We start from the raw sequence: 24186 nt of genomic DNA, 5'->3' as shown, positions 1-24186 counted from the left end.
AATTCTTCTTCTTAAGGTCCTCTAAAAGTTGTTTTGATTAAGGCATGGTGCATATAAATTGATCTTTCTTGAGAAGATAACCTGGCTTTGTGTATCTTTTTTTTTAAAATGTACAGCAAGGCACCTCCACAACCCACATCTCATTGACTGAAACACCTGACTCCACATAACCTTTGTAGAAGGCATTACCCCAGAGGTTCACATACTTTTTTTTGAACCCAGACTGCTACTGTTTAAATTGTGTACTCAGTATTGACAAATACAAAAATTGTGTGTTATTAGTTTCGTTAAGATGGTGTTTGTCTATTATTGTGACTTAAATGAAGACAAGAACACATTTTGAGTAATTAATGCAAAAAAACAGGTAACTGCAAAGGGCTCACAAACTTTTTCTTGCAACCATACACAATTTATTTTATAAAACTTGGTCATTACGGAGAATATCAATGCTTCCTGTCCATTAACTATTTTGAGCTGGTGGCAAGATTCCTTGAATTGCCACAGTCCCTCTACTGAAAATATGACTGGGGTGGGGGTGGCTCTACAAAACTCTCGCTAGACCAGACCTGGGAGTATTGTGTTCAATTCTAGTCCCAACATTATAGAAAGGACATGGAAGCTGAAAAAAGGGTGCAGTGAAGATTTACCAGGATGCTGGCTGCATTAGAGTGTGTCTTATGAGAAAAGGTTGAGCAATCTAGACTTTTCTCTTTGGATTGAAAGAGGATGAAAGGAACTTCCCAGAGATGTATAACTTGATAAGTGGCATAGACTGACTGATCAGCCAGATTTTTTTTAACCTAAGTGTTAATGGTCAATATCAGACGACACAATTTTAAGGTGATTGGAGGTAAGTACAGAAGGGGATGTCATTGATGTTTTTTTTAAAAAAATAGTGTAGTAAATACAGGGAACGCACTACCAAGGGTAATAGTAGAGGCAGATACATTAGGGAGATGAAAGAGACTTGGATAGGTACATAAATGAAAGAATAGAGAGAGGGCTACATGGGAGGGGAAGGGTTAGACTGATCTTAAGAGCAGGTTAAAAGATCGACACAACATCAGGGGCCAAAGGGCCTGTACTACTCCTATCTTTTTAGGGACAGAAGATGCAGATTTACAGGATGCTGTCTTAGTAGCCCAAGTGTGTAACTGTAGGTGACACACAGTAAAGCAATTAGGCAGCTATCAACTTTTTCCTCAAGTAGTGTTGAGCTTGAGTTGCTGAAGTTGTACACATCAAGGTAGTAGTGCCAAGAGGGCATGTCCCAGATTGTGAGCATCTTTAATGACAGATGCTGCCTTCTTGATGCATCTCTTCTAGATGTACTCAGTTGTAGGGAGGCTGTACCTTTATGAAGTTGGCAATGTCTACAACAGCCTCTTGCAAACCTGTGTGTTGGAGGCTCCATGCCACGATATGGTGCAACCAGTTAAAATGGTCTTCACCATACATTTATGGAAATTTACAAGTCTTTGGTGACACACCAGATCTCTTCAAACTCCTAATAAGTGGAAGTAAAGAACACTGCAGCATATTCCCCAGTTTTCCTCTGTAGATTGAAGAAAGGTTTTGTGCTGTCAGCAAGTTATTCAACTCTGAATACCAAGCCACTGTCCTAGTCTTGAAGCCAGGTGAATGCCTGGTCAAAGAGCAGCAGAGGCAAGGGGCACTTGCAAAATTATCTTGGTATGTCCTATCCAGAATAAGTAGAACTAATCCTATCTGGTCAGCAACAACCCAATCAGCAGCAGAGTGAATGTGGCACCAGCACACCAATTACCTGCTCACTGACGCCCAGTTTGAGTGCCAGGTAGCAGCATTTAGCTTCATACATTATTCAATGATTCAAATGCAGACCAAAGAAACCAACTCCAGAGATGGAAAGAACATCATAAATTAGGTAGCATTTGAATCCATTGGTAAAACTGTCAATTTGCAATGCAAAAGGACTCTGGTGAATGGAACCAGAGCTGACACAAAAGAAAATAGCTGTCATTTATTGGACATCAACCATGCTAGCCCCACTGTGCAAATTCATTAAGGCTGATTTATACTTGTGCATACTAGCTTACGCCGCAGCCTACACAAGTGGGCTACGCCGTTGTGAGCATTCATACTTGTGTGTTGGTGTGTGCGTCGCTCTGCAATTCACCGCCAAAACACTAGTTGGTGGTGGGGTTTCTGTGCCACTGTGTTCACTTCAAACAATGGCGACTGAAACTGAAGGAGGGTGAATTTTCTGTGCTTGTCCGGCTACTGAGAAACATGGACGAGGAAATGCATTTCAAATATTTTCGGATGTCGGCAGGTAGATTTGACGATTTGGTTCATCGTCTCCAACCATTCCTTTCGCACCAGCGTACGCACAGTATACTCAGAGACTGGCAATCACCATTCAAGTTTTAGCTTCAGGTGGAAGTCAACAGGCTGTAGCAGCTAGCTACAAACTAGCGTCAAGCACAGGGTCCTCCATAATTTCGGAGGTCTGTAAAGCTTTATGGAAAGCATTGCAGCCAGAGTTCCTTCCCTGCCCTTCAGTCGCCCAATGGCAAGCTATTGCAGCGTAGGAGGAAATGCGATGCTACCAAGCGGACCAATCACAGTTGTTTCGGTCTGCATCACCACGACGCGTAGTTACAATTTGGGAGAGGAGCACATTTGGCTACGGCATAAAATTCAGCGTAGATACTGCGTAGGTTTCGCAGCTATGCTGTACCTACGCCGTACATCTAACGCACGAGTATAGATCAGCCTTTAGGGTACAATCCAAGGCCCAACCAGGCTTTGTTGCTTCTTCAATAAAGTCCTCTCAATCAAGTAATCAGAACACAAGCAGCTTTTCATTTATGACAAAGCCTATGTGCTTTGCCCTCCATTTGTGACCCTGAATAATCAAATCCATCAGCAGCACTGCACAGCAATTGCAATTTCTAACGGACAAAAACAATAGACTCTAATGACCCGCCCGGATAACTCCAACAGGTACATCAAAACCTGCATCCTCTACAGACAAGGAAGACAAAGATTAGTGATGCATGAAAATCACCTGAAAATTTTCTTCCAAGTTGTGCACCATCACAACTTGGAAATATATTTATCTCATTCAAGATCCTGAACCAGCTTCCAACAATACTTGGCAAGCATGTTCACCAGAAAGTCTGCAGCTATTGAGGAAGGCTGTTCTTTACCACCTTAAACCCAGTTAGGAATGGGCAACAAATACCTGCCTACCAGTGACACACAAAAAATGAAAAGTGAATTAATGAATTTTGTGGCCATATTACACACAAGCATTAAATGTTTCAATGTCTGGAAATGCAAATGAAATAAAACATTTTTCAATCATTAGCAAATAATCCCACTTCTGGCTAGAATATAGACGGAAGATCATGAAAGAATCAGCTAATGATTGCTGAGCCAAGGACACTATACAGAGAAACACCCAAGGTGAGGTCTTGGGACTCCCACAACTGATTACAATTTCCAAAATCTTCCTATGTATATATTACAACTCAAACCAGTGGAGTGCTTCCCCCATTAGCTCACTAAGGTGTTTTTTTATGACATACTTAGAAGAAGTTGCCTCGGTCCTTGGACCATAGCAGTTGAGGTCCACAGCCATGAGGTCCTGACAAACCAAAACTGAGCAATTGTGAGCAAGTTATTAGTGAGGGAATAAATGACAACAAGATCATCCAATATATTGCTGATAACCAAGAACAGGCTCAGTGAGCAGTAATTAGCCAGAACTGGATTTGTCTTCTGTGGGTGTGACATACCTGGGCAATTTTCCATTGTCGGATCAGAGCCGGCATTCTTACTGTTCTGGAACAGCTTGACGGGAGGTGCAGCTAGTCCTGGAATGCCTCAATAGTAGAGACAGTAAACTCACAGTTAAGAACTGCAGTATTACTTTTAGCCAGTCCAAGAAAATTTGTTTTCTTTTAAAATAAATGGTCTAGCAAAATAGATTTAAAACCATGAGGTCTCAACTTTGCGAGCAAGAACAAAAGTAAATCATCACTGAATCCAATCTAATATGTTTATAAAAAGGCATAGACAAAAATAAGTTATTTGGACATTGCAGTTGTAATGACAATTTCTAGAATACACACATGAAAAAAAGACAAAACAGTTGTCAATGATTATCATTAACTGCTCTGCAACTTCCTCCAGTATAATTTTAGGAATCAGTGAAATTACATTTTCACGTAATTATGAATGTACTTCAGAATATTTTGTTGCATAGGATGAAAGCAAGCTTGTTAATGACATGCTGCTTCAGTAATCACCTTTACTGCAGCTTAACACTTAATTTACGCTGATGGCAATTCGTTCATAAATATTATGTTACAAATTATTTAACATCTTAGTTTCCACCTGGTAATCCAATTTAAAATTCAAAAGTTTTTTTTAAAGAAACTTCATCTGATAATGAGTAGCATACTGACAGTCTAGTTGAGCTGTTGCCAGCTCAATCCTGACTTCAGGTGCCAGTTACAGTTGGAGGCAGAAATGTGGTAAGAATTACAAAAGGGATTAGTGTAAATGAATGACAATTGGTCGGCGAGAGCCCAAAGAGCTATTTCTGCGCCATTTCTCTAGTTATAACCAATTCTATTCACCAGCTTATAGCTTCACTGATTTTAGCCACAAAAGATCCCCTATAATTGATGCCCAAAAAGAAATAAACATTGAAAAAGGTGAAATAGACAATAGAATCTGGTGAACAGCTCCAGTCAACTGCAAGCACCACTAGTGGATCCCTAAATCAATGCAATTATATCGCTGCAACTGGAGAGTTTAAAAAAAAATTATCTACAAGACAATTTTGAAGAGATGAAACAAAGCTATTTTTATTATAAAAATCAAAAGGCAGAAGACATGGAACAGAATTGGACCAGCCAATCAAGTCTGTTCCATCATTGAATATACACAACTTGGCCTCCACCACTGTCTGTGGCAATGAATTCTGCAAAATTATTGGCCTCTGGCTAAAACAAATTCCTCATCTCTGTACTAAACAGATGTCCCTCCAGTGCTCTCTGGTCCTCCACTCACAACCACTCTATCTAGGCGTTTCCATTTCCAATGAATTCCAATGAAGACCCCCACCGCCCCCCCGCCATTCTTCCACACTCCAGCGAATACAAGCTCAGAGCCATCGAACACTCCTCATGCATTAATATTTTCATTCCCAGAATCATAACCATGAACCTCCTCCGGTCCCTCTCCATTGTCAACACATTTTAGAAAAAGGCCCCAAAACTGCTCACAATACTCCAAGTGCTGCCTGAGTATTACATCGTTCCTCTTAAATTCTAGTCCTCTTGAAATGAATGTTAAAATTGCATTTGCCTTCTCTAGCACTGACTCAATCTGCAAGTTAACCATGAAGGAATCCTGCATAAGGACTCCCAAGACCCTCTGCACCTCTGATTTAGGCCTTTATTTCTTCTACCTAAAAGTGCATGACCACACACTTCCCTACACGATTTTATCTGCTACTTTGCTGTCCACCCGACTAATCAAAGGCCTTCTGCAGACTAAGTGCTTCCTCAACACTACCTGCCTTACTATCTATCCTTGTATTGCCCACAAACTTGGCCACTAAGCCATCAATTCTATCATCCAAATCACTGACATATAATATGAAAAAAAGGGATCCCAACATCGACCTCTGTGGAACCCCACTAGTCTGCAGCAGCTAACCAGTGAACCACCCTTTTATTCCTACTCCTGCCAGTCAGCCAATCTTCTATCTATGCTAGCATTTTTCTTGTTAATGCCATGGGCTCTTATCTTGTTACGCAGTCTCATGTGCACCACCTTAGTTACCTTTTTTTTTCTTTTTTTAATTTTTTACTTTTATTTGGATAAGGAATTCGCAAGTAACATGAACTTTTTTCACATGTATAACCTTTTCCTTTTTTTTAATATATGTATAAATCTATAATTATTTATACATTCCTAAGTACACATCGAGATGATATAAAAATTAATTAGGCACTTAAATAGATAATTATGTGCAGTTGTAATTCTACTCTATTAGGCTAAGTAATGACATTAGTTGTTAAGAAAAATAGTAGTGATAGTGGATTAATAATAATTTCCATATATCTCTTCTGGACCATTTCTTTCTGGTCCAAAATATTGTATGTAAGCCTATGTAATACCACTGTAGGTGTTTATATCCTAACTCGTTCATGTTTGCTCCTACCCCTAAACATAATTATCCAATCCCTATGTACTTATTTACTTAATCTTATCATTTTTTTCTTTTCCCAAATCCTTTACTTGCGTTAATTCACTATTTTCCAAAAAAAAGGAAAAAAACAGTAAACATTTGGACCAAGGGTGCTTACATTAGCAATATTACTGTATTGATGAGTTGAGCAGTATAAATCATTAGGAGAGTCATCTAAAGTCTGCTCGCTTTGGGGTTATATATTCAACCCATTTATTCCAAATTTGATAAAATTTTTCTTTTTGAATTCTCAGAGAGTAAGTCAGCTTTTCCATTTTAAATATTTCCAAGATAATTTCGTGCCAAATTAGGTGGTATTGGATTTAGCCACTTTCTAGTGATTGATTTCTTAAAAGGGCCTGCAGCAACTTTATATCTTTCTTCTGTTCAAAAAACAATACATGCCCTAAATACAGCATCTCAAAGTTCAGAGGTACCTGGGTCTTAAGTACCTTAACTAATGTTCTATGAATACCTTTCCAATATAAACTTAATTTAGGGCAATCCTAGAAAATATGGAAATGATTTGCCTCCTTGGAGCCACACCTTCTCCAACACGTCAAGTTTGTGTCTTTATATTTTTCTTGATATGGGATCTTGAAGTATCTTATAATATTTTTCCAACAATGTTCTCTCCAAGTCAAAGAGTTAGTCGAAGACCACTGAAAACTGCATATTTTCTCCCAAGTCTCCTCTGAAAGTACCAACCTCGCTTCTTTCTCCCACTTCTCTTTAATATACAATGTGTTTACATTTTTAGCATGGGAGAGTGCATTATATAATCGAGAAACTGATTTACTTGGTATTGAACTGTAGGCCGAATTCATAATCTTGAAAAATTCTAATTCTACTGTTGATAAGTCTGTATATCTACAACTCTGGTTAACATAGTGTCGTACTTGAAGGTACCCAAAAAGGTCATTGTGTTCTAGGCCATGTTTGTCCTGCGGAAATTGGAAACTTTGTAATACTCTTTTATGTATAAATGAGAGGTAGGTTGTAAGACCTTTCTTTATCCATAGTTCAAATCTTTTATCTCCTCTGTTGGGAAGGAATTCAGTATCATATGCACACTATCTGAAAAGTTTTAACATGTTATTGATTCCACATGAACTAACCACCTTCTGCCATACTTCTAATGTAAGATTAATCCAGCTGTTTTTAAACTTTTCCAATTGGGCCATCAATCCTTTGCACCACCTTAGTTATCAAAGGCATTCTGATAATCCAAGTAAACATCCACTGACTCTCCTTTGTCTATCCTGCCGGCTATTTCCTCACCTCAAAGAATTCCAGAAGTTTTGTCAGGCAAACTTCATCCTTAATAATGGACTCCAATCAACTTTGGCCAGCTGTTTCTAATTCCCTTTACTCCACTGTAATATCAATACGTCTGACACCTCTCAAAATGCACTGCAAATTCTGTCATATTATGATCACTGCCTCCTAAGGGGCCCTTTGTTTTAACCTCCATAATCAAAATCAGGTTCATGACACAACTCCCAACCACAATCAGCCTTTCTCCTAGCGGGCTCAACCAAAAGCAATCTTATAGGCATTCAACAAACTCCCTCTCTTAATTAAAATCCCCCATGACTATCACAACACTGCTCATTTTATGTGCCTTTTCCATCCCTTATCGTAGATTGCATTCTACATCCTAGGTACTGCTTGGAGGCTTGTATATAGCTCCAGTCAGGATCTTTTTACCCTGCAGTTTCTTAACTCTATCAATAAGGATTCTACATCTTCCAATCCAATGACACCTCTTTCTAAAGATTTAATTTCATTTTTTAATCAAAAGAGCCAGCCATTCACTCTATCTACCTGCCTATCTTTTGAATACAAGGTATATCCTTGGATGTTAAGCTCCCAACAATGATCTTTCAGCCACCACTCAGTGATGCCCATAGCGAAATACCTGCCTTTCTGTAACTGCGGTACAAGGTCATCCTTATTCCATATACTGCATTTAAATGCAGCACCTTCAGTAATGTATTCATCGCCCCATTCGATTTTGGCCTCATGTTACACTTCAACTAATCCCATTGACTGCAATTTTGCAGTATCATTTGTCTGTCCTTGCTCACAGACTCACTACACACTGCATCTAATTCAATATCAACTACTCCATCCTCCTGCCAAATTGATTTAAACCCTCCTGAACAGCTCTAGCAAATCTGTCCGTAAGGATATTAGTCCTCAGGGTCAGGTGCTATCCCTCTTTTTGCACAGGTGACATCTTCCTCTGAAAAAATTCTGAATTCCCAATGATCCACAACCAATTCCTCAGCCACTCATTCATCTGCCAGATGATCCTATTTTTACCCTCATGGCGCATGGTACAGGCAGCAATCCACAGCGTACTACAATGGAGATCCCACTTTTCAGCTTTTCACCTAACTCCCTATATTCTGTCTTCGAGGATCTCTTCCCTTTCCTATGTCGTTGGTACTAGTATGTACCATGACTTTCAGTTGCTCACTCTCCTCCTTTAGAATCGCAAACACAAGGAATTCTGCAGATGCTGGAAATTCAAGCAACACACATCAAAGTTGCTGGTGAACACAGCAGGCCAGGCAGCATCTCTAGATCTCTAGGAAGAGGTACAGTCGACGTTTCAGGCCGAGACCCTTCGTCCTGACGACTGTACCTCTTCCTAGAGTTGCTGCCTGGCCTGCTGCGTTCACCAGCAACTTTGATGTGTGTTGCCTCCTTTAGAATGCTGTGACTCCATCCAAGACACGCTGACCCTGGAACCTGGGAGGCAACATACCATCTGGGTGTGTCTTTCACCTTCACAATCTCCTGACTGGAAGTCTCTCAGAGTTCCCACATCTCACATGAAGAACTAGCTATTTACTAGATAAATAAAGAGGAAAAACACTTACTAGAAACTTGGTCTTTGCCCTCTTCTCACCTAGGCCTCTTGAGCCAAAGCCTGACCACTCTAACACTGTCCACTTAAGCTGCTCAGCTTAAACATTGCTTTTTAAAAAAAAATTAGCTTTGCCTGGTGCTGAATAGATCATTATAATTTCAGCCCAACAAGAGGTCCTCAAAGGCCCTGAGCTCTTTTTAAATCATGCACCACCTCAGCCAAACAAGCAACTGCTCGTGATGATTGCAGCTCGCCGGACTGGAAGTTATTTTACTTTCAACTCAGTAAACCCTTCATACATAAAATTAGTATATGCTTCACCACAATAATACTGCTTTCATTAATACTGCTTTTATAAATCTCACCTGGCATGGCCATTCCAGTACGTTGCGCCATTTCCTCCATTCTCATGTTCTCTCTCTACAAAAAATATAACATTCACAATAACAAGTCATGTCATGCCCTTTGCTTCATTTCTAAAAACACTTACACTTATCCAAAATCTCAAAAGTAGCTATAAAACAAAATCAGGGCCTTGATGGTGTGCATTAAAAATCATTTGGAAAGAGGTGACAAGGAATGCAGTTTAGCCGATCACATGGACTTAACGGCAGGAAAAAAATGCTGTTTCCCTGTGAAGATGTCATAAAAGGTGCTTCAATTGGCTAGCTAACATCAGCTCTGAGTCTCCAAAAGCAAATCTTGAAGATTAAAGATCAAAGAATGCTACATAAATCCAATTTAGACATTACTTGAACAACCACCACAGTTCAAAAAGAGCAAAGTAGTGTGTGAAAATACACATAAGTTGAGAGTCTCAGATTTAATTCAAGGCTTCACAAATAAATTTATCTAATATATAGATTTTTTTTTAAAATCAGGATTGCATTGCTAAGTCCAGAATCTTATGACTGGTACTAATGCCTTCAAGTTGATTGTAAGCCAAATCTAAGACTGCAGACCAAGTAATTTGTTCTTCCATACAGCTGTTGTACAAGACTCAGTAACAATAAACAACGGGTTATTTCTAAAATCAGAACAATGTTCTACTTGAAAGTAAATGCTGCTATAATTTCTGCAGCAGGTATTTTTGGTGTATCCCGACTGAATAAGTATAGTACATTTTGGAACAGTTTGGGATGTTGATCAAGCAAATCACTTTATGCTTAAATATCAAGCTCCACAACGTTAGTACTGAACTCGTACTCCACTATATTTCTCACTTGTGCATTGTAATATAGTGTCAAAAGGTAAGTCACTCCTAGAGGAATCAGTCTCTGAAAGTTTTTGTGGCCTTGATATTGACATGAATGGTGTAGCTGTGTTTCCAATGGCAAGCATTTGGTTGATGGGGGACTCTGCAATAGTAATGCCATTATAAACAAAAACCCCAGACAATTCAAGTCTCTCATTAGAAATTATTATGGCATGAGTGTTACGAACTGAATGCTCTGTAGATTTCTCTAAGAAGCTGCTTCAGAGGAGCAGCTTAGGAGGAGACAATGGCGCCTAACGGCAATTCCTTTGCTTGCATCTTCAGAAACAGCTCTATTTCCTTCTTTATTATCTCTATTTTTCCCTTTCAGGGTTCTTGAGGTTTCTGGGTTCATTGTTCAATGGAACTGAACACTGGGGAAGTGTGCTGATTGCACTTTAACCTCATGGTGAAAGAAAAGTAATAAATGAAGTGATGAAAGACACTTGGAATGATGCACTGGGACTAAGGAAATTAACCTCCGACTACCACAATCCTTTTGATACCTATTGATTTAAATTTTTACGAGTGTATTATGATGCTTCTTTGATATCAGGGGCAAGTACTCTCTCATCATCTGAAGTTCAATTTTTTGGCCTTTCTGATGAGTTATGGAACTGGGAAGTCTTGACAAAACCCAAACTGGCCATTGGTGAGCAGGTTATTGGAAAGTGCTGCCTGATAGCACTATGGTTGACTGAGTCCATTACCTGGCTGATGATTTGAGAGCAGACTACCCGCATGGTGACTGACTGCATAGGAAATGTCGTGGATTTTGAGAGCAAAATACACCTGATTAATCTTCCGTTGACAAAGCAATGCCACTGTTGGAACTATGTTCTAACAGATAGCTAGTTCTGGAATGCATCTGATGCTGTGCATCCCCATTGCCTTTGCCAAATACACTGGCTTGCAATGGCATGCAACTCAAATGGAAGATAAAATGGATCTAATTATGCACCTTTGGCTTAACAGGTTTCAGTAAGAATGTCAAAATACCTGCAGCCTCCTCTTTCCATTGTCCAGAGGTTCAAACTGATGTACTATCTGTGAGACTGCATACCTTACCGAATACAGGGCCACAGAAGGCAATTCTGCCCATATTACTACTTCCCTGGGCTGCCATTTCTAAGTATGCATGGTATATATGCACAGTTATGCCTCCCTGAATCCCTTGTTGAACTAGGCTTGACACTAATGACCATTAGAGTAAGGAATACGCCAAGTCACAAAGTCAAGTTCTGTTGCTGTTGATGGACAAGCCCCACATGGATGCGCTATTCTGATCTGCTTCTATTTATCCAATTGCATAATTTTAGTGGTACTCAGATGGCATCCTCAGTATGAAGATCAGACTGCGGAATGGTCACTTAGAACGAAGCTATCATGAACAGACTTATCAGCTATAAGGTAGACAAGAATGATGTCAAGTAGGACTATCCATTTGGTTGGTTCACTCACTCCCTACCACAATCATCTGGTAGCTACATCCTTTAGCACTGAGACAGTTCGATCTATTAATCTGCTATAAGCCACCTGCTTTTCCACCCAAAGCATAGTTTGGACTTTTGCTATATTCATTGCTTCTTCAAAGTGTTGCTCAATGGTAATGAGGCATTGGTTCTCATGTTTGCCATGAGTTTCGATGGGACCTGGATAATTCAGCCCCCCCCCCCATTGATTATATAGCACTGTAATACATCTGGTGGTTGTCTGTGCCGAAATTTTTGAGACGTCATGGAGAGGTCTCCCATGCATTCTGTAATAATGTGTATACGACTATGTCAGACTACTACCTAGCTGTGGACAGTTCTCCCAGTTTAGACACCAATGTCCAGATGTAGACACAGAACTATGTTACAACACCAAGAAGTCCATCCACCATACTCCTACTCAGTATGAATGCAATAGTAATGATAAAATTGAATGATTTACTAACCACTTCAGAAGCCATTTAAGAGTTGACCATTCTTAAGGAATAGAATCATTTACAGCCTAAACCAAACATGTCAGATTTCTCCTGAAGAGCATTTCTGAAACACGCATGTCTAATAGCTTCATACTCTAGACTAGTAACCATATTGAGTAAACATGCATCAGGGATGAAATCAGGTTTGAAAAGTCATTCTTTAGTTGGAATTGTCTGTAGCCTTATATAGATTTAGGGCAATCCTAGTCAGAACTGTTGACAGCTGTCTTTCAAAATAAATTTTTACATAATGGGCAGATAGTAGAATCTCACTGTCCAATATAATCATAATCAACCACAACTGCCTAATTAAATATCAAGCTATGACAAAGATATACATCAACATTCAGCATGCAATCCTCAGGTTATCTCAAAAATTCACTGTGTCTTCAATCTTTGTGTTTTTGAACATTAAGCAGTCTCGTGTGTTGATGTGCAGTTTCCTTGGTTACTGCTGAAGTGCTAAAATGCAATGCAACACTGAATTCATACCAGTATTCCAAACCTTGATGAAAAACCATGACTGTAAAAAGGCAATATAAGATTGTTCAGTTAATAAGACACAATGTACATTTACCTGCAGGGTCTTTTCCGATGATAGCAATCCACATCTCAAAAATAACGTTATTGCACAGACAAGTACAGTGATGCTAGAAAGTTTGTGAATCCTGTAGAATTTCCCCAATTTCTGCATAAATAGGACCTAAAATCTGATCAGATCTTCACGCAAGTCCAAAAACTGGATAAAGAGAACCCAATTAAATAAATAACTTATAACATTATACTTGTTCATTCAGTAACTGCTTTCAGCAACTGATGTGACCCCCCGCCCCAACCCCCAGTATAGTAATACCTTCAACCAAACGTTTCTGTTAACTGCTTATCACGACTGCACATTGGATTGGGGGACTTTTAGGTCATTCCTCCTTACAAAACTATTTCAACCCTAGGATATTGGTAGGCTTTCTTGCATGAACTGTTTGCTTTAGGTCCTTCCACAACATGTTTATAGGACTAAAGTCAGGACTTTGACTCGGCCATTCCAAAACATGAATTTTCTTTTTAAAACATTCTATTGTTGATTTATTCTAGTCTTTCATATCATTGTCTTGTTGCATTATACAACTTCAATTAAGCTTCAGGTGATGGACTGCTACTTTGACATTCTCCTGTAAAATGTCTTGATACAATTTTGAATTCATTGTTCCCTCAACAATTGCAAACTGTCCAGGCCCCGAGGCAGCAAAGCAGCCTCAAAATATGCACCTCTTCCTACAGAGTCTCGGCCTGAAACGTCGACTGCACCTCTTCCTACAGATGCTGCCTGGCCTGCTGCGTTCACCAGCAACTTTGATGGGTGTTGCTTGAATTTCCAGCATCTGCAGAATTCCTGTTGTTTGCTCAAAATATGATGCTCCTTTCACCATGCTTCACAGTTGGGAAGAGGTTGTAGTGTTGGTGTGCATCCAAACAGAGTGCATTTCTGCCAAGAAGTTCAATTTTTGTCTCATCTGTCCATAGAACATTGTCCCAGAAGCATGGCAAAACATTCAGGTGGCCTTCTGCAAACTTGAGACGTGCAGTTTTTTTTTTGCCAAGCAGTGGTTTCCTCTGTGATGACCTTCCATGAACACCAATCTTGATCAGTGTTTTTCTTATAGTGGACACATTAACAAAGACTTTAGCAAGTTTCTAGAGATTTCTGCAGGATTTTTGCTGTTATCTTTGGGTTCTTTTTACACCTCCTTCAACATTGTACATTGTGCTATTGATGTGATCTTTACAGGATGCCCATTCCAAGGGACAGTAGCAACAATACTCAGTTTCCTCCATTTGTAGACGATTTCTCTTACTGTGGACTGATGAACACTCAGGTCTTTAGAAATGCTTTTGTAGCCTTTTCCAGCTTCATACATCCCTACAATACTTCTGAGAGTTGTTTTGATGGAAGAATGGTGCATATAAACAGATCTTTGCAAACATCTGGCCCTGTCAGTAACCTGCCTTTGTCTTTTTTATGCTCTGTAACCCACACCTCTGATCTCATCTCATTGATTGGAACACCTGACTCCAAACATATTTGTAAAGGCATTACCCCAGAGATTCACATACTTTTTCCAACAAATACATGTAATACTGGATTATTTTCTCAATAAATAAACAAACAAGTATAATGTTTTTGTGTTCTCTTTATCTAGTTTTAAGGCTTGCGTGAAGATCTGATCACATTTTAGCTCATATCTTTGCAGAAATACAGAAAATTCTACATGGTTCGCAAAATTTCTAGCACCACTGTATGTGATCAGGCAATTATTTTTATTATCATGTCAATGTACAGCTCAATAACTAGAGAAAAAGGACTGGAGTTATAAAAAAAACCCTCAACCCTCCTTTCTCTACCACAATCAATAGTCTGAAAAATCAACACAGCATAGCTTACAGCAAAAATGATTGGCAAAGTGGTGTGATAACTTTGATAGTGTTTTAAATGTCACTTATTAATTCACTTTAGCTCTTACATTTTCAAAGTTTCCTCTAAAGCCTTCCTGTTGTCTTCGCATCATTTCTTCTTTCTCACGCTGACGCAGCAAAATTTCTTCTTCACGTCTTCTACGTTCTTCTTCTTGCCTACAGTAAATAATAAATTATTAAAATTATACATCCCAAATTAAATATTCAACACTTCACTTACAGGAAAAAATCCTATTTTTCAGAAGAAATACAGGAGAATACAAGTTTTACCAAAGGTAATTTGTTAAATTAATTTTACAAACTCAACTACAGGCACAAATGGATAACAAAGGATCTTTCTACTACTGTATAGAACAAAGGTGTCAAAATATACACCAAAGGCAGCACAATGATACAACTTGTAGAGCTCGTGACCCAGTGACTCAAGGTCAACCTTGATTTTTGGGGTTGTCCATGGAGTTTACATTCTCCCTATGACCCCGTGAGTTTCCTCGGGGTGCCCTATTTCCACCCAAAACCAAAGTCGTTGTTGGTGGGGTTGGGGGGGGGGAGGAGAGCAGGGGAAGGTGAAAAACAAAAGAGGCCCATTAGTTCACATGAAAATTGTAGATCCTCCCTAGAGGCAAAAGCAGAATCTAGAGCAGAATGAAAATTGAATTAGTACAGAACTTAAGCAAATTGATGCCAAATGTTTGGTGCAGAATTAAGTGTACTGAAGGACCTGTTTCTGTGCTGTGTCTCAATGACCTTTCAATAGTTACAAAAATAAAACAGGATTCCTTCAATGAACTCCCTGTAAATCCAGCATTATTAGGCCATATTTTTAAGAGGAAAATAAAATCTTAAATTATGTTACATAACACAACAGTTTCTGTGAAATCAAAGTTGTAATCACACATTGTGAGCAGCAGCACATTTACTCATTATGATACTCCTCTCTACCATGTCCTATATACCCACGAAGAGAAATACAGGTGCCAAATATGTTTCAAATATAAAAATTAAAAAGTTTTGAGGTAGTGTTGATGGGTTCAATGTCCATTCAGAAATCAGACAGCAGAGGGGAAGAAGCTGCTCCTGAATCATTGAGTGTACTTTCACTCTTCTGTACCTCCTTCCCGATGATAGCAATGAGAGCAAGGCATGACCTGGGTGATAGAGGGCCTTAATGATGGATGCCATCTTTTGAGGCATCGCTCCTTGAAATTACCAGAGGCTAGTGCTCATGATGGAACCAAGTTCACAACTATCAGCAGCTTTCTTTGATCCTGTGGAGTAACTCCTCTCCCACCTCCACCACATACCAGACAGTGATACAACCCGTTAGAATGTGGTACATCTGTAGAAACGTTCAAGTGTTTTTGATGACATACCAAATCTTCTCAAACTTCTAATGAAATAGTCACTGTTGTGTCTTCTTTGTAGCTGCATCAATATATTAGGCTCAGGTTAGATCCTCAAGAGATACCCAGGAACTAGAAATTGCTCACTCTTTCTGCTTCTGGTCCCTTTGAAGACTCCTGTGCGCTCCCTTGTCTTACCTTTTCTGAAGTCCATAATCAGTTCTTCAATCTTACGAACGTTGAGTGCAAGGTTGTTGCTCCAACTAGCTGGCATATATCTCTCTTGCATGCCCTCTCATCACCATCTGAAATTCTGCCAACAATGATTGTATCATCAGCAAATTTATAGATGGCATTTGAGATGTGCCTAGCCACACAGTCATGGGTGTAGAGTAGAATAGTGACCTAAGCACACATTCCTGAGGTGTGCCATTGTTTGTCAGCAAGGTGGAGATGTTTCCAATCCGCACAGATTGCAATCCGCACCAATTAGGAAGTTGAAGATCCAGTTGCAAAGGCCCAGGTTCTGGAGTTTTTCCAATCAGAATTGTAGAAATCATAGTGTTAAATGCTGAGTTGTAATCAATTACCAGCACTCTAACATCGGTATTTCCATTGTCCAGGTGATCCAAGGCTGCGTGATGTGCCAATGAAATAGCATCTGCCATAGACCTATTGAGGGGATAGGCAAATAGCAGTGGGTCCAGGTCTTTGCTGAGACAGTGGTTAATTGAGCCATATCAGCCTTTGAAAGGTGTAGATGTGAGTACTGGATGATAGTCATTAACGCAGCTCAATCTTCTTGGGTACTGGTGTAATTGTTACCCTTTTGAAGCAGGTGGGAACATCTGAATGTTGCAATGAGAGTGAAAACCTCTGAACAACCCCTGCCAATTGGTTGGCACAGGTTTTCAGAGTCCTACCAGGTACTCCATCGAGGTCTGTCGCCTTGCTCCTTGTTCACTCTTTTGAAAGACAGCCTCTGAGACAGAGATTACAGTGTCACCAGGTGCTGCCGGGATCTACATAGCTCCTTTTCAAAGCAAGCATAAAAGGCATTCGGCTCATCTGAGAGTGAAGCATCACTGCCATTCATAGTTTTAGGTTTCGCTTTATACGAAGTAATGGCCTGTAAACCCTGCCATACTTGAAATGCATCTGATTTCATCTCCAACCCTGTTTAGAATTGTTCCTTAGCTCTTGAAATAGCTCTCCGTAAGTCGTTCCTGGATTTCTTGTGCAGACTATGAACCTCCTGGTTCATCCGTGGCTTTCAATTTGTTATGTACAGTAAATTCTCATTGGCAAACACTCATCCATGCAGGTTTTAATGAAGTAGGTGATGGCAGTCATACTCTGACTCAAAGATGAATCTCTGAATATAATCCAGTCCACTGATTTGAAGAAGCCCTGTAAGTGCTCCTGCACCTCCCTTGCCCATACTTTCTTGGTCCCCATTACTGGTGCTGCAAACTTCAGTCTCTGCCTATACTCAAGGAATAGAAGTACAGCCAGGTGATCAGTGTGGGTGCAGGATAGCACACGAAGTGTTCTTGATGGAGGTGTAATAGTGATCCAGTGTGTTGGCTCCTCAGGTACTATAAGTGATTTGTTGGTAATAATTATTTAGACCTTTCCAAGCTGGCCTAGTTAAGATCCCCAACAATAGGGAAGCATCAGGATGTGTTGTTTCACATCTATAGATTACATTGCTCAGTTCACCTAGAGCCTGTTTTACACTGGCCTGAGGAGGTACAGGTTTCCCCCACTATCCAAAGGTACAGCATTCCTATGAAACGGTTCGTAAGCCGGAATGTCATAAAGTAAATACCGGTTTCCCCCGCCATCCGAAGGTACAGCGTTTCTATGAAACGGTTCTTAAGCCAGAATGTCGTAAAGCGAAGAAGCAATTACCATTTATTTATATGGGAAAAATTTGTGAGCGTTCGCAGACCCAAAAATAACCTACCAAATCATGCCAAATAACACATAAAACCTAAAATAACAGTAACATATAGTAAAAGCAGGAATAATATGATAAATACACAGCCTATATAAAGCAGAAATACTTCTCTACAATCATTGCCTGCACTGTTCGCCGTAGCAAAAATCTCACGTGCTTTCAGCAGAAACACGGCGCAAGCACTGTTGACAGAAACATAGCGCAAGCGCTCTCAGCAAAAACACTCTCTCCAGTAACATTTAAGCTATGAAGCTGCCAAATCATACCAAATAACGCACAATACGCAGCCTATACAAAGTAGAAATAATGTATGTACAGTGTAGTATCACTTACCAGAATCGAGAAGACAGCGCCTAGCACACTGATGATGATGTGTTAGGCTGAGGCGTCGGAGTTTGGGGTGGTGCAGTGGTCCCCACCCTCCAGACTGCCGACCGACACCAATCTGCAAAGAATGCAGCCGTCCAGCGGTAGCCGGGACGCACCCAGCACATCTGTAAGAAAAAAGCCCAAAATAAACAAGCTAATTAATTAGGTGCTGCCCAGCATGTAATTAATTAGCTTGTTTATTTCGGCTTTTTCCTTAAAGGTGTGCTGGGTGCGTCCCGGCTACCGCTGCATTCTCTGCGAATCGGTATCTGTCCGCGATCTGGGGGTTGGAGTGGTGGGACACTGGGGTGTCATCTCATCGTCGATCAGGGCAGACAGGTCATTTTCTTCTATGTCTGCCTGCCTCGATATCGAAGGTCGAGGTTTGTCATCTGCTGTGGCTGATGTGGAAGGCTTGAAAAACGACAGTATGCTTGACTGCTAGCCTCGTGCATTTTTCTATCATACAGTTCTTTGTAAGCACTCAAACCATCTTGCAAATATGCCCTAAACTGACGTACCCTTTCAAAATTAAAGTCGTACTTTTCAGCAATAATTGCAGCGAAAATCTAACGCAGTTGCTTCACGTTCAGTTCCTGGATGACTTCACTTTCGGTCCATTCACTACTGCATTCGGTTTTGATTGTTATCCTTTCCTCTTCCAATTTCATCAGTTCTTCATCTATCAGTTCTTGGTCATGGGATGCCAAAACCTCTTCAACATCATCTTCGTCAACTTCCACAGGCCAAACTCACTTTGTCCTTACTTCGTTCACCACGATCGAAACACTTAATTATGTCTAGTTTTACGCTAAGTGCAACACCCTTACGAGCTCTTTTAGGCTTTTCCGATACCTTAGAACTCATCTTGCTAACGGCTGCTCACAGGCACATGCTTAAGCAATGCCAGCTAGAATGCAGTTCCGAATCCGGGGGAGGAGCAGCTGCTCGGGGCGCGCGCTGCTTTTTTTTTTGCGCGCTGCCTTTTTTCGTAACAGTGAAAACACCTTCTATTAGAGAAAACAGGTAACTAATGTAGGTCTTTCGTAACAGTGAGGTTTCGTAAAGCGAACGTTCGAAAAGCAGGGGACACCTGTAAGCAATTACCATTTATTAATATGGGAAAAATTTTTGAGCGTTCCCAGACCGAAAAAAACCTGTAAAATCATGCCAGATAACAGATAAAACCTAAAACAGTAACATATAGTAAAAGCAGGAATGGTATGATAAATACGCAGCCTATATAAAGTAGAAATACTTCTCTGCATCTGTCTAGCGCAGTGAAAATCTCGCAGAAGCGCTCTTGGCAGAAACACTCTCTCCAGTAACCTTTAAGCTATGAAGGTGCCATACATACCAAATAACACATAAAAATACACAGCCTATATTAAAGTAGAAATAATGTATATGCAGTGTAGTTTCACTTACCGGAATTGGGAAAACTCCAAAAAATTGCAGTTTCGTCACAGTTAAACACTTGCTTGTACAAATAATCACCTTCTGTAATTATTTTCTTCAGTTCCTCTGGGAACTTCTTGGCAGCTTCAGTATCAGCCAAAGCATTCTCTCCAGTAAACGTTAAACTATGAAGCTGCCCTTGCCTCAGAAACCGATCAAGCACCCATGACTACCTTTAAATTCCACTTTCGCAACACTTTCATCACCATCCTCCAGTGCTTTCTGTTTCAGCTTATTAAAAAGACTGACCGATTTCCTCTTAAGTATAAGAAAACTTAACGGAATACCATGCTTTGTACACCCATCAATCCACTCAAACAACACTTTCCATTTTATCCATTATTGGATGACGACTAAGAGAGACCACTTTACTATGAGCAGAACCAACAGTAACATGGGAAGTTTTCAAAATTCTCTCTCTGCGTATATATAGTGCGAATGGTGGACGCAGGCAAGTTCAACGCGCAGATAATGTTCTTACTTCGTTCACCACGATTGAAACGCTTAATTATGTCTAGTTTTACGCTAAGTGTAACACACTTACAAGCTCTTTCAGGCTTTTCCAATACCTTAGAACTCATCTTGCTAACAGATGCACAAAATAAGTCGAGATAAAGCAATGGCTGCTAGAATGCAGTTCCGGGGGAGGAGTTTGACTATTCAGTGAAAACACCTTCTATTAGCGAAAACAGATTAACTAATGTAGGTCTTTCGTAACAGCGAGGTGTCACAAAGCAAACATTCAGAAAACGGGGGCCACCTGTACCAAGATGGCTGAAACTTCCTGTAGCAGATAAAATGGACAGCACTTGATCGCGAGGTGTTCCAGGTCGGGTGCACAGGACTGAGACAAAACTGCCACATTTGTACACCACAAAGAGTTGATCATGAAGCATACTCCATCTCCTCTGCCTCTGAAAGACTCAGCTGTCCCACCATGGCAGTGTATTGAGAACCCTTCAAGCTGAATTGCGACATATGGAATGGAAGAGCTTAACCAACATTCCGTGAAACAAAACCACAACTAGTCTTAATGTCCCTCTAGTACAGCAGTCTATCTCTGAGCTCTTCAATTTTATTTACCAGAGATTGCACATTTGCCAGGAAGATTGTCAGTATTGGGAGTCAAAATCCATGCTTCCTTAAACAAAGTGGCATCCCCTCTTCAACTTTTAGAACAAAGTGACATCCTCCATTTATGACCTTCAAATCATCAATTCTTCCACCATGGTAAGACTGAGCAAGGCAACAACACGGTGGCCATCCTGCAACAGCAAGGTCTCTCTCAAGCAGAAATTTCACAGCAGACAGGAGTTTCAAGATGTGCTGTCCAAGCTCTTCTGAAGAAGCACAAAGAAAGTGGCATTACTGAGGACGAGAAGTGCAATGGCTGGCCAGAGAAACTGAGTGAAGCAGACAAGAGATACAAACTGACGTCCCTTCTAAATTGGAAGTCATCCAGTACTACAACTCTGAACTCGCAGAAACCACTAGAACCCAAGTACATCTCTCTAGAGTTTGGAGAAGTCTTGTCAGAGGTGGTCTTCATGGAAGAGTTGCTGCCGAAAATCAAAGGGTGATCACACCAAATATTGATTTGATTTTGCTTTTTATCATTTTCTGCTCTTTATAGTAATTTTATTGATAATTAGAACCTTTATTTCATAATACAGACTCATAGTGTGCCCAAAACCTTTTCCCCAACAGTACTTTGTTGTAAAATTTGTCATTTCACAACAGTAGTATAGTACAAGACAAAAAAAGTATAAGTTACAAATTAAATCAATAGTGCAAAAGTCAAATATAGCAATGTACCATTAACGTTGCAGAAGCTATTCCCAAAATATTGATTGGTCCTATACCTCCCCCCCAATGGTCGCAACATGCAAAGCCATGCCTGGGATGACGAGGATCTTTAATAGAGTATTCTGTCTTCTTGAAGCACCATCTCTTGAAAAATATCCTCTTATAGCAGGCAGGATTATGCCCATAATGGAACTGGCCAAGTCTACAGGGCTCTGCAACCTCTTGCAATCCTATATATTGAAGCTTCCATACTCGGCTGTGATGCAACCAGTCAGAAGGCTATGTCCAAGCAGAATGATGAATGTAATGTTCCACCAAACATCTGTAGGAATATGCAAGGAGCCTGATGACATACCAAACCATCTGAAACCCCAATGAAGTACAGCCACTGGCATATCATCTTTGCGTTTCATCAACGTGTTGGACCCAGGTCAGCTCCTCAGAGATGCTGACGGCCAGGAAATAGAAGATGCTCACCATTTTCCAACACCGACTCCACAATGAAGACTAGTATGTGTTCTCTCAACTCCTGCACCATGAAGTAGACAATCAATTCTTTGGATTGCTAACAATGAGTACAAAGTTATTGTGGCGACACTACTCACTCGTAATCAGGCAATCTATCACACTCCTGTAAACCTTCTCGTTGCCATGATTCTGCCAACAACAATGGTATTATCAGTATATTTATAAATGCTGTTGGAGCACTGCTTAGCCACAGTCATGAGTGTAGGGATTAGAACAGTGGGCCCTTGAGGTATGGTTGTGTTGATTGTCAGCAAGACGTTATGAACAATCTGCATTGATTATTATCTATTTTAAGGAAGTCAAGGAATCAGATGCAGGGAGAGATACAGATGTCAAGGTTTTGAAATTTGTTGATTAATAGTGAGGGCAGTGATGCTCTTTCTTAAACTTTGCTGGAGAGAAGCAACTTCCTCCTCCCACATTTCTGCTGCTTTCCCTACCATCAAGCCAACAGAAGTAACACCTCTTCTATCCTTGAAGACATGGCAAGCCATGTATTAGCCATTCAACTAATCTCTTTTACTCAAATCAATGCCTAATTCTTAATATCGTCTTCACTCATTCAACTGTAATATTATTCATCTAATCTAAAACAAGGTTCAATTCCTTGAACTGAATAATAAAACAAAATTTCTGAATATTTGCGTGTTGTGCTTAATAAGTTAATCTGTTACCCATCAGAAATGAACATTCTTCCAAAAAAATGAGACACTTATTTTCAATTATTCAAACAATTACCTCAGTTCCAACTGCTTTCTTTTCTGCACTTCCTGATTATGTAGTTCTTCCATTCGCCTCAATTCTTCTTGACGTCTCATTAAATCTGTTGAAAAAATTTTGGGTTAATTAAAACACTTATATAATACACTTCCAAGAGCAAATTTATCTTTTAAATAGGTGTCCTTGATATAGAACATTCTGAAAGATGTGGATTATCTTCAAATAGATGAAACTTTAATTACAATTTCTTCATATATTTCAGAGATTTATAATCCATTCTTGCATACGTGTATCAGACCATATATTCTACAAGCCACCTTTAGATTATAGTCTATTCACTGGTACACATACATGGCAAAAGCCTGCCACTTTTATCACAAAAAGTGTAAATCTTTTACGATATAAATTATGTGGTAAAATCTTAATTGAAAAAGAGTAGCAGGACAGTGTCAGATTATCTTGATTCTAAAAGAACAACCATGTCAGAAATCTGCATTTAGAATACTTATTTTACACTTTAACTTCAGTGTACCTTCAACCTTTAATATCACTTCTAGTTTTCCCTATTCCCTGCAATGTGCCCAGCTTCCCTGGATGTCTCTAATACAGACCATGATCCTACCATGGGCTCTGCTTACGTAGCTAAAGAGCAAGAGGAAGGAGAACCTTCTTGAGTTGGGGGAAGAGAGAGAGGAGAAAAACACAGAATGAGTATCAGGACTGGTCGTATGTTTGTCAGAACTTGTGATGAGAAAATAGACACAAATGCTTCTTTCTGCTGAGCTTGACAAAAAAGCCTTAGCAGACTTACTCTATGAAGCAACTGAAAAATAAGTCAGCAACACGAACCAAAACCCAGGAACTACAAAAGCCGCTACTGTTCATGAACTGGATGGGTTGGGTAGCAAGGACATTACAGAGTTAAAAAGTAGTGGGAAGGAGAGGACAGGACATCCATTGTCCACTTGACAGAAAGATTTAAGGAGACACATAGCGAGAACAGCCAGGATCTTTTACCCCTAGGGTCAAAATACTAGTCAGCGGTTAATTAGGGGCAAGTTCAAAGGGGATGCGTGGGTCATAAAAACAGAGAGGTAGGAGCCTCAAATGCATTGCTGTGGTATGCAGACAATTGAGTGATATAGAATTGTGCTGGCAGAAGGAAGGTG

At 40.0% G+C, this 24186-nt stretch overlaps 1 protein-coding gene across 5 annotated transcripts in view; it reads right to left on the bottom strand.

The window, feature by feature from the left end:
* Positions 1–24186, bottom strand: part of LOC134353053 (non-POU domain-containing octamer-binding protein-like) — a 100432-nt gene that overhangs the window by 39650 nt on the left and 36596 nt on the right. For 3 of the 5 annotated variants that reach the window (XR_010019532.1, XM_063060894.1, XM_063060893.1), the window contains exons 6-9: positions 23036–23120; positions 14878–14986; positions 9500–9554; positions 3786–3872 (exon numbers count right to left, since the gene is read on the bottom strand). Coding sequence is in view for 4 of the 5 variants with exons in the window: in XM_063060894.1 (XP_062916964.1) it covers positions 3786–3872; positions 9500–9554; positions 14878–14986; positions 23036–23120 (336 nt within the window). In the remaining variant the exon portion in view is untranslated. The remainder of the gene's footprint in view (positions 1–3785; positions 3873–9499; positions 9555–14877; positions 14987–23035; positions 23121–24186) is intronic. The other 2 variants (XM_063060895.1, XM_063060897.1) reach the window with 2 other exon arrangements.

Source organism: Mobula hypostoma, chromosome 10 (genome assembly GCF_963921235.1).
Source record: "Mobula hypostoma chromosome 10, sMobHyp1.1, whole genome shotgun sequence".
NCBI lineage: Eukaryota > Metazoa > Chordata > Chondrichthyes > Myliobatiformes > Myliobatidae > Mobula > Mobula hypostoma.
The sequence above is the reverse complement of the archived record's forward strand: the minus strand, read 5'-3'. Positions and strand labels throughout refer to the sequence as shown.